The sequence below is a fragment of the Sus scrofa genome, chromosome 4, assembly GCF_054392235.1.
Source record: "Sus scrofa isolate SSC_HxYL_T2T_F1_AM1 chromosome 4, Sscrofa_HxYL_maternal_Yorkshire_Landrace_v2.0, whole genome shotgun sequence".
In the NCBI taxonomy this organism is placed as follows: domain Eukaryota; kingdom Metazoa; phylum Chordata; class Mammalia; order Artiodactyla; family Suidae; genus Sus; species Sus scrofa.
Window position 1 is genome coordinate 68,311,848 of NC_139386.1, and position 14,698 is coordinate 68,326,545.

The following is a 14,698-nucleotide window of genomic DNA, read 5'->3' on the forward strand; positions in this document are numbered from 1 at the left end:
CGTTTCCTCTAGGGCCACCTCCTGCACACCTAGCTCCCTCCCATGTCAAGAGAGCAAACCCCACCACCCTCTGCCTCCGCGGAGACACTGCAGGGGCCCAGGCATCGGAGACATCCCTCGCGGCGTGGGCACCAGGCCCAGGCGCCCAGGGGAGTCGGGCCCGGGAAGGGGGTGGGGAAGGGCAGAGAAGGGGGTATCAGGAAGAGGGGTGCTGGGAAGAGGGCTCCCCTCGCCAGCGGCAACCCCCACCCCCCGCCCCGTATTGCCGCGCACTCAGAGCCGCGCCAAGGGCGCCCCTCAACCCCGAAGCACAGGCACGTTTCAGAGGAAAGAAAGAAAAAAGTTTCGACTGGCTCGAATTTCTGGAAGCTAGAGCATTTTTGGCCCCAAACACCGGCAGAGAACCCCTCTGAGCGCTGCCCCGGCCTCGCCGTTACCCATTTTCGGTTTGGTTTTGGAAGAACCGGTTCCTCGGCCCCGCGTCGCCGAAGTTGTGACCCGAGTAAGTCCAGCCTCCGGGCCCTTGTCGCCGACCACCCTCCCCTCGCGCGCTCTCTTCCCACTTCGCCCCCGGCGGCCGCGCTCCCGCCCCTGCCCGGGCCGCCCGGCCGGGTCTGGCCTCGGGTGGGGTTGCGGTGACCAGGAGACTTTGTTGTGAAACGAAATCTGACCCTTGGGCTCCGAGGCCGCGGCCGAGAGCCCAGGGCCGTGACGCCCGCGGCGCTACCCGGGCCGGAGGGTGGCGATCGCGCCCGGGGGGCAGCGGAGGGGGCGCCGCCGGCGCGGCGCCACGACCCCCCGCGGGCGATCGCTGGAGCTCGCCGCCCGCCGCCTCCCAGGCAGTCACCTCGGCTGGGCACAGCCGCCAGGTACACGGAGCCACCTGGAAGGGCGAGGCAGCGTGCGCTCAAGAATAGGGACGCGCATCGTTGGATCTGCTGGGGGACGCCGGCGTCGCCCCCGGCCTGGCCCCGCAGCATCAGGGAGTTGCACGTGGAGGGATGTGCCCGGGAAGCGTGGGTTTTCCTTCAGGGAGGTGGTGATTGATAGGGACATCAGGGGACTGAGGCCGGGGGTGGGGTGGGGGGGGTGTCACTCTTAGCTTTATGTGACGTTGTGATTGCTGTCTTGGACAAGTGCTTGAGCTTGAAGCTCTAGTAATGGGAAATATTTGAGGAGCAGTCTGGTCAAGCGGATATTGATATTTAGTGATTTTTAGCACCCAGCGTTCCTTCTTATGCCCAGAGTGGGTTGTTTGGACTAATTCAAGGAGGCCAGTTAAAAGAAATAGCAAATGAATTGGAAGAGGTCAGTGTCATCTGGCGAAGCATTATTATTATTCTATGAATAATTAAGAAAGCAAGGGAAAATAAACAGGATCTCTCTTTCAGCTTTGGTGAGGATGGGGGGAGGGAGGAATAATGCAAATGGTGTAAACAACTTTTATTGTTTTATGTTAATTAAGACTCACCCACCTTTTTTGTTCTGGGAGCCAGACTGGCTCATGCTTGATAGGTAAATCTTCTCATAAAGCTCAAGGTTTCTTGAAAAAATTGGGTGAGAGAAGGACTCAAACCTGTCAAGAAATGTGGATTGATTATATATTTAAAATGGATTATATATTCAAAAGGGTCAGTGGCAAGTGTCTATTCAGCTCCAAGGGTCCCAGCTGTGAGTGGGAAGCAGGGATGATGTGGGAGCAGGATGGCCATGTGGGCCAAGGGAGGACTTTTTCCATCCTGTTCCATGACCCTAGTAAGTGTCCTCTGTCTCTGTCTGTCTCTGTCTGTCTCTCTCTCTCTGTCTCTGTCTCTCACAGAGCTGTTTGTTCAGCCAGCACTGGGAAATGCACCATGTCCCAAACATCTTGTTACACGGATTAAAATCATTTCTGCCCTGAAGGAGCAGTCTGGTGGTCAGTTGTGACCTACTGTGACTAGTAGATGGGGAAGCACAGATGGACAGGGCTTCCCGAAGGCAGGACTGGATGGGCCTTTCGGGTTATATAGTGGTCTGGGTGAAAGGTGGGTCCTTCAGTCAGACAGCTGTTGGTACCAAGGTCATCTGGTGGAGCTGCAGGTGAGCAGGAGAGAAGTACAGGGAGAGGAGTTTGGGGCAGTGTGGAAAGGGCTTCCATAAGAGACCATACAGCCTATATCAGACTTGTTCCCTGTTTGGAAGAGAGCACAATCTAACAAGTTTCACAATTCAGAACACATGAAGGCTTTGGGGAGAAGGCAGAGGAAAGTGTAAAATCAGATGTTACAAAAGAGAAAGTATTAAAACAAATCTGTGAGTGAGATTATATAGCCTATAAAAAAGTCAAGATGTTCACAAAAGGTGGAGTCAGGGAGCACTACAGGAACACTAATGTTTTACTAATTGTTACCTTAATAACCTGAAATGCAGCTTTGAAAAGTGTCCAGTGATCCTTCAGCAACTGACTTACATGACAATTTTGGAATGTAAGAACTAGAACCAATTAAGCCTACTGCATTATAGTTTTATGACCTTGCGTCCTTTACAAAGTGATTGTTTTCATCTGCTCACACATTCATGTACTATGTGTAGGACGCATTATCAATCTTCTCCATCCTATTTGATAGTATTAATGTCATCGTGTAGATGAAAAAACAAGCTCATAGAGGTTCATTTGTTTTTTTTTTTTTCAGATTACAGAGTCAATGAGTGCCAGAGTTACTGACTTAAATCCCTACCCACCTTCTCCAAGTCTTCAGTAGTCTTTTTTTCTATCCTTTGATGCATCAGGTCTAGCTTTTGGGGGCTTTCTACGCTTTGTCCTTTCAATCATAAAGGAAACTAAAGGAATGTGGGTTTTTTTGTTTTTTGTCTTTTGAGGGCTGCACGAGCGGCATAGGGAGGTTCCCAGGCTAGGGGTCTAATCAAAGCTGTAGCTGCTGGCCTACACCACAGCCACAGCAACGCCAGATCTGAGCCACATCTGCAACCTACACCACAGCTCATGGCAATGCCAGATCCTTAACCCAATGAGCGAGGCCAGGGATGGAACCCACAACCTCATGATTCCTAGTCGGATTTGTTTCTGCTGCGCCATGATGGGAACTCCAAGGAATGGTTTTGAGGTTGGCATATTACACAAAGCTGAATGGATATCATAGTCATTGACTTGCAGAATCACGAGTCAGAGAAAATCTGAGTGAGTTTAACTGATAGGCAGAAACTAACAAAGTGAGAATTTCACAGGGATGAATTGATTCCCCAAATACAGAACAGAGGGATTATGATTTGAAGACAGGTCATTTGCAGAAGCGTTTGGGTATCCCTAAACTCTGTAACTGCTAGTGGTGTTTGGATCCAGAGGCCACCGACCAACAGGCATGTTCTTTAGGGGGCACAGGGAGCGCAGCAAGTTGTCCCTTATTTCTAGAAAAACAGGTAATTACATTTGGGGCCTAGAGAGGAGATTTCATTGTAATCTTAGGAAAATAACATCCTCCTCTTCAGATGTTTCAAGGACTCTTTTATATCAGGAGCACATTAATATACATTTATGTTTGTGCAGAAGAAAAAGTGACCCCAGAAGAGAAGGTTTTGATGAGTCTATTTCAGCTCCGTATAAGGGGAAACCTCCTAGAGCTTAAGCCTTCCAGCTGTCGACCACGTGGCCTGCCAAGGTGGTGAATTTTCATTCCCCGAAATGTTTGTGCAGAAGCAAGTTGGCTCTCTGTCAAGGAGGTTTCAGGTGATTCCTGCCCTGGATGGAATTTGGATCCCACCACTTCCTTCTGTGGCCCCATCACAACTTTGCCCACCATGTAAATTCCCATCACAAACCACCCATTAGCTGTTTTCTTAGTGAATCCAGGGGAGACGGCTTTCTTAAACTTTTCTAGTTTTTGCTCTAATGTACATGGTGCTTTGATGTTAAGGAAAGAGTAGAATCCCAAGAAACCCCGAGTCAGTGCCTCTTTTCTGACAGCTTAATGCTTTCTCCATTACCGTCTTTATTTTCGGCATTTTGGCCTCTGAGTCTGCTGTCCTGCAGTCGTATTCTGCATCAATCAGTTCCTACTCTGGTCAAGACGGGGCTCAAAGTAAAGAGTCAGCATCCAGGAAATGAGGAAATTGCTTGGCCTGACTCTGGTTGTGATTGTCAAAGGTAAGGAAGGGGGCAGGGAGGCAGTTATTCCCCAGCTGCTCCTTTCCTCCACATGTAATGTGCATTCATTCTAAGGTCTAACGAGGAAACTGGACCTCTTGTAGTAAATACCTTCCCTGATGAGCTGGATGTTGACGTCTCTGCCTCCATCCATGGTTAAAATGGCCTTTGAATTTTAGCAGCAAAAGAAAAAGAAATGACAGAAGAGTCTGAGAAATATGTTTTCACTTTATTTTTATAAATACAACTACTTTTCTGTTCTTGACAGCTGAACTTACTGTGGGTTAAGCAGTCAAGCAGGAATAAATGGCACCTGCCTTAAAGATGCAGGTGTTGGGGGATGAACATCTGGATAAAGTTCGGCATTAGGGAGTTCTTGTTGTGGTTCAGCAGAAACCAATCCGATTTGTATCCATGAGGATGAGGGTTCGATCCCTGGCCTCGCTCAGTGGGTCGGCAATCCCACATTGCTGTGAGCTGTGGTGAAGTTTGTAGATGCGGTTTGAATACCAAGTTGCTGTGGCTGTGGCCTAGGCTGGCAGCTGTAGCTTGTGTTCCACCCCTAGCCTGGGAACTTCCATATGCCATGGGCTGCAGCCACCAAAGGAAAAAAAAAAAAAAAATCAGCATTAATGTCATATTTGACTTGGAGGGGCAAAAACTTAGCCTGGATAAAGAAGGCAGTCACTCTTTAACACCGTTGCGGCTTCATTAATGGTACTGGGGTTGGGGTGGGGGAAGAGTTTGGCAATTGATAAGAAATATGAATCATGGCACATAAATAATCAACTTTATGAAGTGTGTAGTTCAGTGAGTTTTGACAATGATGTACACCCATGTAACTGATACCGTCAAGATATAGAACACTTCTGTGTTCGCGCTGTGGCACAACAGGATCAGCAGTGTCTCTGCAGTGCCAGGACACAGGTTCGCTCCCAGCCCAGCACAGTGGGTGAAGGATCGGGCATTGTTGCAGGTGCAGCATAGGTCAAAACTGTACCTCAGTGTGGTGTAGGTAGCAGACGTGGCTCGGATCCCGTGTTGCTGTGGCTCTGGCGTAGGCTGGCAGCTACAGCTTCGATTAGACCCCTAGCCTGGGAACCTCCCATGTGCCGCAGGAATGGCCCAAGAAATGGCAAAAAGACAAAAAAAAAAAAAAAAAAACCCCAAAAACAAAAAAACAACTGTAGCTCAGATCTGATCCCTGGCTCAGGAACTCATATGCCGCTGTGTGGCCAAAAAAAGAAAAAAATATAGAACACTTTTTAATACCCCCAAAAGTTCCCTGCACTCCGTCAAACCTCTCCCCACCCCCATCTCCTCCATGGGGAGTGGCTTTAGGCCATCATTCTTCCGCTTTCCATCCCTGTGGATGAGTTTTTGTGATGTATTTGCAACATCTTCAGTGGTTTGCGATGGTGGAACTTTCTGTGTAAAGGTAAAGGGAATAGATATTTCAGATCCCGTTTTCTTTTGAATAAAGTAAGACCATTCATCACTTAAAATTATTTGGACAGCAACAAACATCCACTGAGTAGTAGAACCCACTTCAGTTTGCTATGCATAGTTCTAGAGCATAAGTTATTTTATGTTTTTGGGTTTTTTTTGTTTTTGCTTTTTAGGGCTGTACCTGCACTATATGGAAGTCCCCGGGCTAGGGGTCGAATTGAAGCTGCAACTGCTGGCCTACACCACAGCCACAGCAATGCTGGATCGAAGCCACATCTGCGACCTTAATCACAGCTCATGGTAACACCAGATCCTTAACACACTGCATGAGGCCAGGGATCAAACCTGCATCCTCATGGATACCAGTCAGGTTCGTAACCTGCTGAGCCACAACAGGAACTCCCATAAGTTATTTTAAAACTAAATGGTAGTCTTGGTAGGCTGAGAAACCATTTCTGTGATACACCGTGTACAAACAACATCTGTGGAGGACGAGCAATGCCCCAGAATCAGCAGATGCAGCAAAATTAGTACCCCAGCTTGGTGAAATTTTAGTGAAGTTTCTCATGTGTGATACGTTTTAGATTATCCTCTCTTAGGTGCTGAATTTCCTCATTGTATATAAGATTTATAGCCCGCTGGTCCTCGAGCATTGTGCAGTTATAGCACATGACTGTTCCCCAGGTCCCTCAAGAGTGTGCCACCAAGTATCACTGGTCAACAGCATTCACTTTTTCTGTGCTGCAGTAGAACTTATGACCATGGCTGTCAGACTCAGCTACCTGAGTCATGTGACATGGTGGTTTAACCACCTGAAGATAAAACAAGAAAGTAGTGGTAAAAGATCCCATATGCACTGGAATGTGTTTTGACCTTTTAAAATTTTTTAAATTTTTATCTAGTTATTTTTTCTTTTTGCAGCCACACCTGCAGCCTATGGAAGCTCCCAGGCTAGCGGGTCAAATCAGAGCTGCAGCCCACGGCCTACACCACAGCCACAGTGACACCAGATCCCAGCCGCATCTGTGACCTACACTGCAGCTTGCAACAACACCGGATCCTTAACCCACTGAGCGAGGTCAGGGATAAAGTCTACATGCTCATGGACACTGCGTTGGGTTCTTAACCCACTGAACCACAATGGAAATTCCTTGACTTTTTTTTTTTTTTTTTTTTTTTAGTATAAAGACTTTTTTTAGATATTTAAAAATTGAAGTATAATTGATTTACAATGTTGTACTAGTTTCAGGTATATAGCAAAGTGATTCAGTTATATATACATATATATCTATTTTGTCAGAATCTATTCCTTTATAGGGCATTACAAAATACTGAGTATAGTTCCCCATTTTGACTTTTTGTCTTGAGTTTATGAGAGCAGATTCCATTTGAAGAGCAATGCTGAGTGAAAGAGAGAGCAAGTCCTGAGTGGGTGCTAACTGTGCCTGTGTTTATTGGTACAGCAACAGCCTATACCAGTGATTTAGAGAAGGCTTTCAAATGTCCTACATAGTTTTTAGTATTCAAAAGTTTTCCGTAAACACAACATTTGCTAACCTCTGATATAGGGGATATTGTTGAGACTACAGATTCCTTTGTAGCTACTTTATTTGAATATTTAAAAAATATGAATTCTGTTTCATCCTTCCACTAGGGAGAGTGTTGTATGAGAGAAAAATCTGAATAAGTGAATTTGACCTCACTTGAATAGAATGATTACTTTTAAGCTTTTATACCTTTTGATCCTGTAATTAGATTGTTTGGAATTTATCCTTAAAGCAATAATTAAAAAGAAGGAAAAAAATATGTTGACTAAAGACGTTGAAGTGTTTTATGCTGAAGTGTGAGAGTGGAAAAACAAAAAACAAAAACCCAACGGTCCCAATTTATAGGAATACCTCTCTGGTGGAATATTACATGGGCACTAAAAATGATAAGTGTAGAGACTGTAAAGTGCTTATGAAATGATGTTAAGAGAAACCAAAAAAACACAGGCATGAAGGCTTTCTATGATTATAGCTATATAAAATTATGTATGCATAGAGACAAGTTGGGTGGATGTAATTATGGGTGTGTTTAGAGTTTTGTTAATATGGTTCGTGCAGAAAGTACTACATTAAAATAATGTGCAGGTCTAACACTCTTGAAAACAGAATTCATCTATAGTTACTGAGTAAACACATGTCATCATTTTCCTAATCAGTGTCAGCTCATTTGGTTGTCTTCTTGCCTTAGATTCCTCCTCTGAAGACAGAAGGAAGTTGCATGTGGTGGGAGCAGAAATTTGGTCATATTTATTTAGAAGGCCTATAAAAGAATAGACAGGCTTCATACTTAACATTTTAAAACAGAAGTACCAGTAAATCAGTGGAAAAGCTATAAAAGCAAATTGGTGTCGACATTTATTTCTATAGAAACCACATCTCCAGCTGTAGAAGACTTTCACCAATGTAGAGCCGAAGTTGTTTTTCATTAATGGCTTCTGTGGTTGGGATGTGGTCCTTCCAACGATGGGAGAGTTTCAGTGAGAATCAGGTTTCTGACTCTGACTCACCTGGGCATGCCCAATTCCCGTTTTCCTTGATAGAACCAAATTTCTTTGGAAGGTGAGGAAAGCAAAGAAGAGGTCACCTTGAGACACAGCGGCTCGTGGTTTCTAGAGCCTTGGAATCCTTAGTTGAATAAGTCTCTGGAGGTCATTTATCCAATGGTTCATTTCACTGCCGGCTTCTGTTTGTAAATTTTCTAAAAGACCCCTTGATTTGATATGTTTATTCAATCTGCACTTGTAATCTTCTGGGGACAACGTTCAGAATAGCCCTTTTCTTTTCTACAAAGCAATGTTCAACCACTGGTTTCCTTCTGCTTCTCAGGAATGTTGGAAAACTCAACACTTGGTGAGCAGGCAAAGATTAAAGCGATGGTGTGTTGTAATGCAAATACTCTTTCATCCAAGGAGCCACAAGTTGTTAACAGTGTCTGATGGGTCTCTGGTTCATTAGAGATGATTTCTTTGTCATCTAAACTCTACCCCATTTTTCACAACCAGCGGGAAAAATCTATGTGATGTATACAATTTTTTTAAAGATTATTTTCTTCCCGAGCATTGTAATCCCCACCTCCACTCCCACCTTATTTTTCTTCAGTCTAGAAAGTTTGTCCCATGCACCTGCCTAACTAAACCCTTTTTCTGTCCGCTTCATGCTTCTGTAACTTGCACACTTACTCCCACATCTCCCAATCTTTTGATCAGACAGCAGTTGGGATGTTTGTATAAAATTAAGATAACATTTACAGGTAAGGTGAGGTGTTATTGCTTATTTTATCAATGCCAAGCTTTAACCAATGAGTGGAAAAGAATAGGCAGTGTGTATGTGGAGTGGTGAATATAGATTTTATAGAACTCAGAAAACTTGAGGTTCAAAGCTCTTGAGTCTTTTTTTTTTTTTTTTTTTTTTTTTTTTTTTTTTTTTTTGCTATTTCTTTGGGCCGCTTTACTGTTCACAGGATATTTATTTATTTTGTCTTTTTGCTATTTCTTTGGGCCGCTTCCGCGGCATATGGAGGTTCCCAGGCTAGGGGTCTAATCGGAGCTGTAGCCACCAGCCTATGCCAGAGCCACAGCAACGCGGGATCCAAGCCGCGTCTGCAACCTACACCACAGCTCACGGCAACGCCGGATCGTTAACCCACTGAGCAAGGGCAGGGACCGAACCCGCAATGTCATGGTTCCTAGTCGGATTCGTTAACCACTGCGCCACCACGGGAACTCCTTGAGTCTTTTTTTTTTAAGTCGCAAAGGCTGTTTGTAGAATTGAGGAGAAAAATTGTCATTCCAGGGAGAGTTTAAATTATAGCAGGAATGCACAGGTGTTTCATCTCACATATGTTAAAGTTTCTGTGTTTAGAACTGCTCTGTATTTTAACAATTAATAAGCTTGTTAGTTGCAGTAGGGCATAAAATATCACTTCCAAATATGCACCTCTGAACTCTATAGGTATTATTGTAATGTCATACCAAGGGTGCAATTTTGTAATGCCTATGGGCTCCCAAAGGGGATTTTGTGTGATTGTAAGATTTGTCAGATTGTAGGCTCGATTTAATGTTTTCTATAGAGTCTATTTTATCAGAGTATAAGTCTAACATTTATTTGCCATTATGAATTTGCTAGTATGTCTACACTAATTTTAGCCCCTTCCCACCCCACTCTGCCAAGAGTGACAAATATAAGGAAGTTCCTAAGGCTTCTATTTATCGTGTGTTGGGGAGAGACTGTGTACCAGAGCTTGCTTTTCCATGGTGTTTCATCAACGGTCCAGGAGATTGGAATGGGAGAAGGCAAAAGATCAATTCAGACCAGGCTAGTAAACCCTGTTTCTTCCTTGCCCGGGATGCTTCTCACTGTTCCTCTTGCCACCTCCTCTCTTCTGCTCAGCAGCAGCTGCCAAAGTGAACATCTGGCCTGGGGCTGTGAATGCAAGTCAAGAGCTCTACCACCTTGAGCTGCGGGTGCCCCTACCCTGTCACCCTTGGGCTTCGGTGGCCATGGAAGGGGTTGCTTACCAGTGTCTGTCCTGAAAGTGCATCTTCCTAGGCAGCCTCAGGCAACTAGCAAATACAAAGAGTCAGGCTGTATGTAGTTAAATGTGTACCCAGCCATGCAGCTTTTTCTCACTGTTTTGTTCTGCTGATCTTTTCTTCCTCCTTAAGGAGTTAGTGAAATACATTCTAGGAAGAGGCTCCCAGACTTTTCCTTTGTGCTCAGAGTGGATCGCTGACTCAGGGATGCTGAATTTGGCCAGCGGAAGCCCAAGACTTCTCTCTGTCCCTTTTCTCTTTCTTAGGGAACTTTCACTTGAGTGGGTAATAGATGGCCTTCCATTTTGTACAACTCCAAGCCCTCCCCCCCCTCCAACTTCTGGTAGGTACCAAATAGTTGACACAGGAGTGGGTAAATAAAGTGTTTGGCCTTTGGAGGTAAATGCACAAGTGGGTAATTAACCCAGTTCCCTGCTTTGGCATGGTAAGTGTTGGGATGGGTGTATGGATTGGCAACCACCAACAGGCTTATGGCATCCTGCCATATAAGGATATTTAAATTTTTTAATTAAAATATAGTTGATTTACAATGTTGCATCATTTTTTGCTGTACAGAAAAGCGACCCAGTTGTATATATTTATACATTCTTTTTCTCATATTATCTTCCATCATGTTCTATCACAAGAGGTATAGTTCCCTGTGCTGTACAGTAGGACTTCACTGGGTATCCATTCAAAATCTAATAGTTTGCATCTGTTAACCCCAAACTCCCAGTCCATCCCACTTCCCTCCTTTCCCCTTTGGCAACCACAAGTCTATTCTCTATGTCTGTGAGTCTGTTTCTGTTTTGTAGAAGGTTCATTTGTGCCATATTTTAGATTCCACATATCAGTGATATCATATGGTGTTTGTCTTTCTCTTTCTGACTTATTTTACTTAGTATGAGACTCTCTAGTTGCATCCATGTTGCTGCAAATGGCATTATTTTTTTTCTTTTTTATGGCCGAGTAGTATTCCATTGTGTATATGTATGACTTTTTTTTTATAATCCATTCATCTGTCAGTGGACATTTAGGTTGTTTCCTAAGGCTACTTTTAATACTGCCTATACTGCTCCATAAATCTGTGCAAACAAATTTCATCCCACTGATCCTTCCATCAGTGTAGAACTCTCCTCCCCATCCTATACCTAGATCAACCTCCTTGGACATTGTCCTACTTCTTTTCTTCCTAGGAACAACTCCTTGGTTGAAACAAAGTCCCTTTGAAGTTCACCCCTAAGTACTCTATAGGTTTGTATAGTTTTATGAATAGCTACTCCCTAGGTGTGTAATATGCAGGTGAGCAGGTAGATAGAGACAGGAATCAATTAACCTGTTTTTGCCTGAGCCTCTCTCTTTGGGCATTTGAACAAATGTTCAAGACATAAAATTTGATGAATTTTTTTTTTTTTTTTAGTCTTTTATCCTTTTAGGGCCACACCCATGGTATATGGAGGTTCCCAGGCTAGGGGTCTAATTGGAGCTGTAGCCACCAGGCTATGCCACAGCCACAGCAAAGCCGGATCTGAGCCGAATCTACGACCTACACCACAGCTCATGGCAATGCTGGATCCTTAACCCACTGAGCGAGGCCAGGGATGGAACCCACAACCTCATGGTTCCTAGCCGGATTTGTTTCCGTTGTGCCATGACGGGAACTCCTGATGAATCATTTTTAAGTTGATTGAATGATAGCACCACCATTTAACTGCCCATCTAATTCTAGCTCAAAAAAAAGTTTACATGTATTCAAAAATTGTCATGTATCAGTAATATCCATTCATTCATTCATTCATTCAAATTCTTTAATGAGTGCCATATGTGACCAGCACAAGAGAGGAAGGCATGGTCCTAGCTCTTGTGGAGCTACAATCTTGTGGGGGAAACAGAGAAATAATTATAGTCCCATTAGATAAGTGCTATAATGGGGGGCAGGCTTATTTATAAACCATGAAAGATCAAGTCCAACAAAGGAATTAAGGGTTTACCAGAGCCAGGCTCCTAAATATCAGTAGACCCAGTCATGGCATATATTTCATGGTTTGGATTGACATGTAGAAATCTGGAAACAACTATGCTGATTTAGCAAGCAGGGAGGATTTGTAAATAAAGTCCATAGGTCTCTGTGATTTTTTTATTTCTGAGTAGTAGTCTTTCTTAGTGGAGACATCTACCTGAACCAGATGAATGCTGACTCTTTCAGCTTCTCAATAATCTCAGTCTTTTCTTTTTAGCCCAGGAAACAATAACAAACATGGTATTTAGTACAGAATAGTTTCATCTTCAGAAGAAATAAAATTACGAACGAAATACCTTTCATGCTCATGTAACTTGACCATTCTTAATACCTTAAACTGTTCAGTAAGTTCAATGTGGAAATGTGGAAAAGAAACACATGGGAAATAATCCTGAAATATCAAATATACAGACTTTGATTGAAATGTGTTCGCGGGACAGGTATGGAGAGGATGGGAATTTAGGGGAAATCAGAGGGGGCTTTGTCTTGGGCCTGCCCCCTTCTGTGAGGAATGAGACTGGACTTTGTCTCACCACATATAGGTGCACTGTGGGCGATTTATGTGAAAGTGCTTTGTCAACTGTAAAGCGTTTTTACCGGTTTAAGGCAGAATTATTATCATTATTTTAAAATGCTACTTTTACAGCCTGGAAAACTTAACGTGCCTCCAGAGAGTAACATAAGCAATGAAAAAAAAATCTAGTTGCTGTAATATCTTTTCCCTAATTATGTAAGAAATCTTCTGAAGGCAATGCCGGTGGATTTTAAGATTTAGCTCAGACGTTTTGTGCAGTTCTAAAAACAGTGGTCAATATTGTGTTTCCTTGGGTTAGCAGACCATAAATCCTTCTGTGTGCTTTGTATTTACTCTTAACCTGAAATTATGAAATTGTTCATGTTTAAAATTACAGGAACACTCTGCTTTAATGAGGATTCTTCAGATTTTAGGAGCTAGTTTGTTAGGAGTCATAGGTCATCCAAGAAGCAGAAGCATCACTTTTGTGTTAACAGTGGATAAGGCATGCGTTTTCCAGTCTTGATCATTGTGAGCAAAAAATCCTAAGTGAGAATTCATCTGGCCTCTCAAAATTACATCCCAAATGACCCAAGCTTGGAATGTTTTACCTGACAATTATGTGTGTAAATGCACCCTTTCATTAAATTATACGTCTAAAAGATGAGATATGATCCAGTTGAGAACCCCCATTTCAAAGATGATAACACTAAGGCTCAGGGAGCCTAAATTCTTTGCCCAAGGTCATTCAACTAGTTAGTGGCAAGTCAGGACTGGAATTCAGATCTCTTGACTTCTGCTGCATGGTGGTGTTCCTACATGCTAACATGCAGAAGTCCCAGTACCTTTATAAGAAGGGATACTAAAGTTTACCCTACTGCATGCTCTCTGTTCTGTCATTTTATCTTGGTGATATGAAGCTCATGTCTAATTTTGTTTTTTACTTAAATTTACATGTCTCTGAATACCTGTGTTGAAGTCGATGTGAGGCATGTAGAATGTCTTTTGCTAAGAAAGAAAGCAAGAAAATCTGAGAATTTCTTTGGTTCCTCCCTTGAGATGAGAATGAAAATTAATCTGAGACTTGGGAAATGAGAATGGGCAGCTAGAAGGTTATGTGATTGTCTTTTTTTTGAAGATAGTTAAACTTAGAACATATTTCCAAATACTACATTTATTGTCCATGTCTCGAAGCATCCCCAAACCCCAGACTTCTTGGAGGTGTTGAGTCTCTGAAAGTTCAGGGTTGATCAACCGTGAAACTGTGACCTAATGTAAACTTGCTGAGAAATAGTATAATAATATCCTTGCCCTGAGGGTAAAACACTCAGCTCTAGGTTTCTCTCTTTCATCCTTGCTCAGACTACAATCATATTTCTTTGTTAGTATTTCCTCTTTGCATTGTGGTACAGCTGACGTTGATAGATAGCATAGAGAAACCAAATTCAAAAAGAAGAAAGAAAAAGAGAAAAAAAAGGCTCTTGTAATGTTGGCTCAAAAATAATGTGTGTGGAAAGCTCTCTAGCTGCCCTCTCCATCCTTTTTTTTTTTTTTTTTTTTTTCTCCTTGGGCTGCAGCTGCTGACAGCTGACACACTGAGCTATAATTTGGCCACATTTGGCTCATGTAAATTGTGATAAACAGTGAGCCCATAATATTTATTTTAAAGATTCATGCAGTGAAGGTAAGCATTCTTGACTTGTGTATACATGCTAGTAAGTGGAAAGCTGCAGATGAAAAGATCAGCTCTTAATTTCATGCCACGCAATTAATACGGCTGCTCGATGCTCTGTTCTTCACAGGTGCCGGGCTGTTGGAACCCTTTGAAGCAGTGTGTAGCTAATAGCCCATATATAATTCAGAAGAAGAAATCTTCAATGGAAGACCCCCGGGGGATAAATGGACAGTCTGTAAGTAAACAGAATGTCAGGCCAAAGGCAAGAGTTATTACTCTTAAAATCGTAATTACTATTTTTGTTGTAACTTGAGTGTCTG

At 43.2% G+C, this 14,698-nt stretch overlaps 1 protein-coding gene across 10 annotated transcripts in view; it reads left to right on the forward strand.

The window, feature by feature from the left end:
* The first annotated feature begins 286 nt into the window (after positions 1-286).
* EYA1 (EYA transcriptional coactivator and phosphatase 1) overlaps positions 287-14,698 on the forward strand; it is a 357,349-nt gene continuing 342,937 nt past the window's right edge. For all 10 annotated transcript variants that reach the window (XM_021089240.2, XM_021089251.2, XM_021089242.2 and 7 more), the window contains exons 1-2: positions 287-502; positions 14,506-14,613. In XM_021089240.2, coding sequence (XP_020944899.1) covers positions 14,581-14,613 — 33 coding nt within the window. In that variant the 5' untranslated portion in view covers positions 287-502; positions 14,506-14,580. The remainder of the gene's footprint in view (positions 503-14,505; positions 14,614-14,698) is intronic.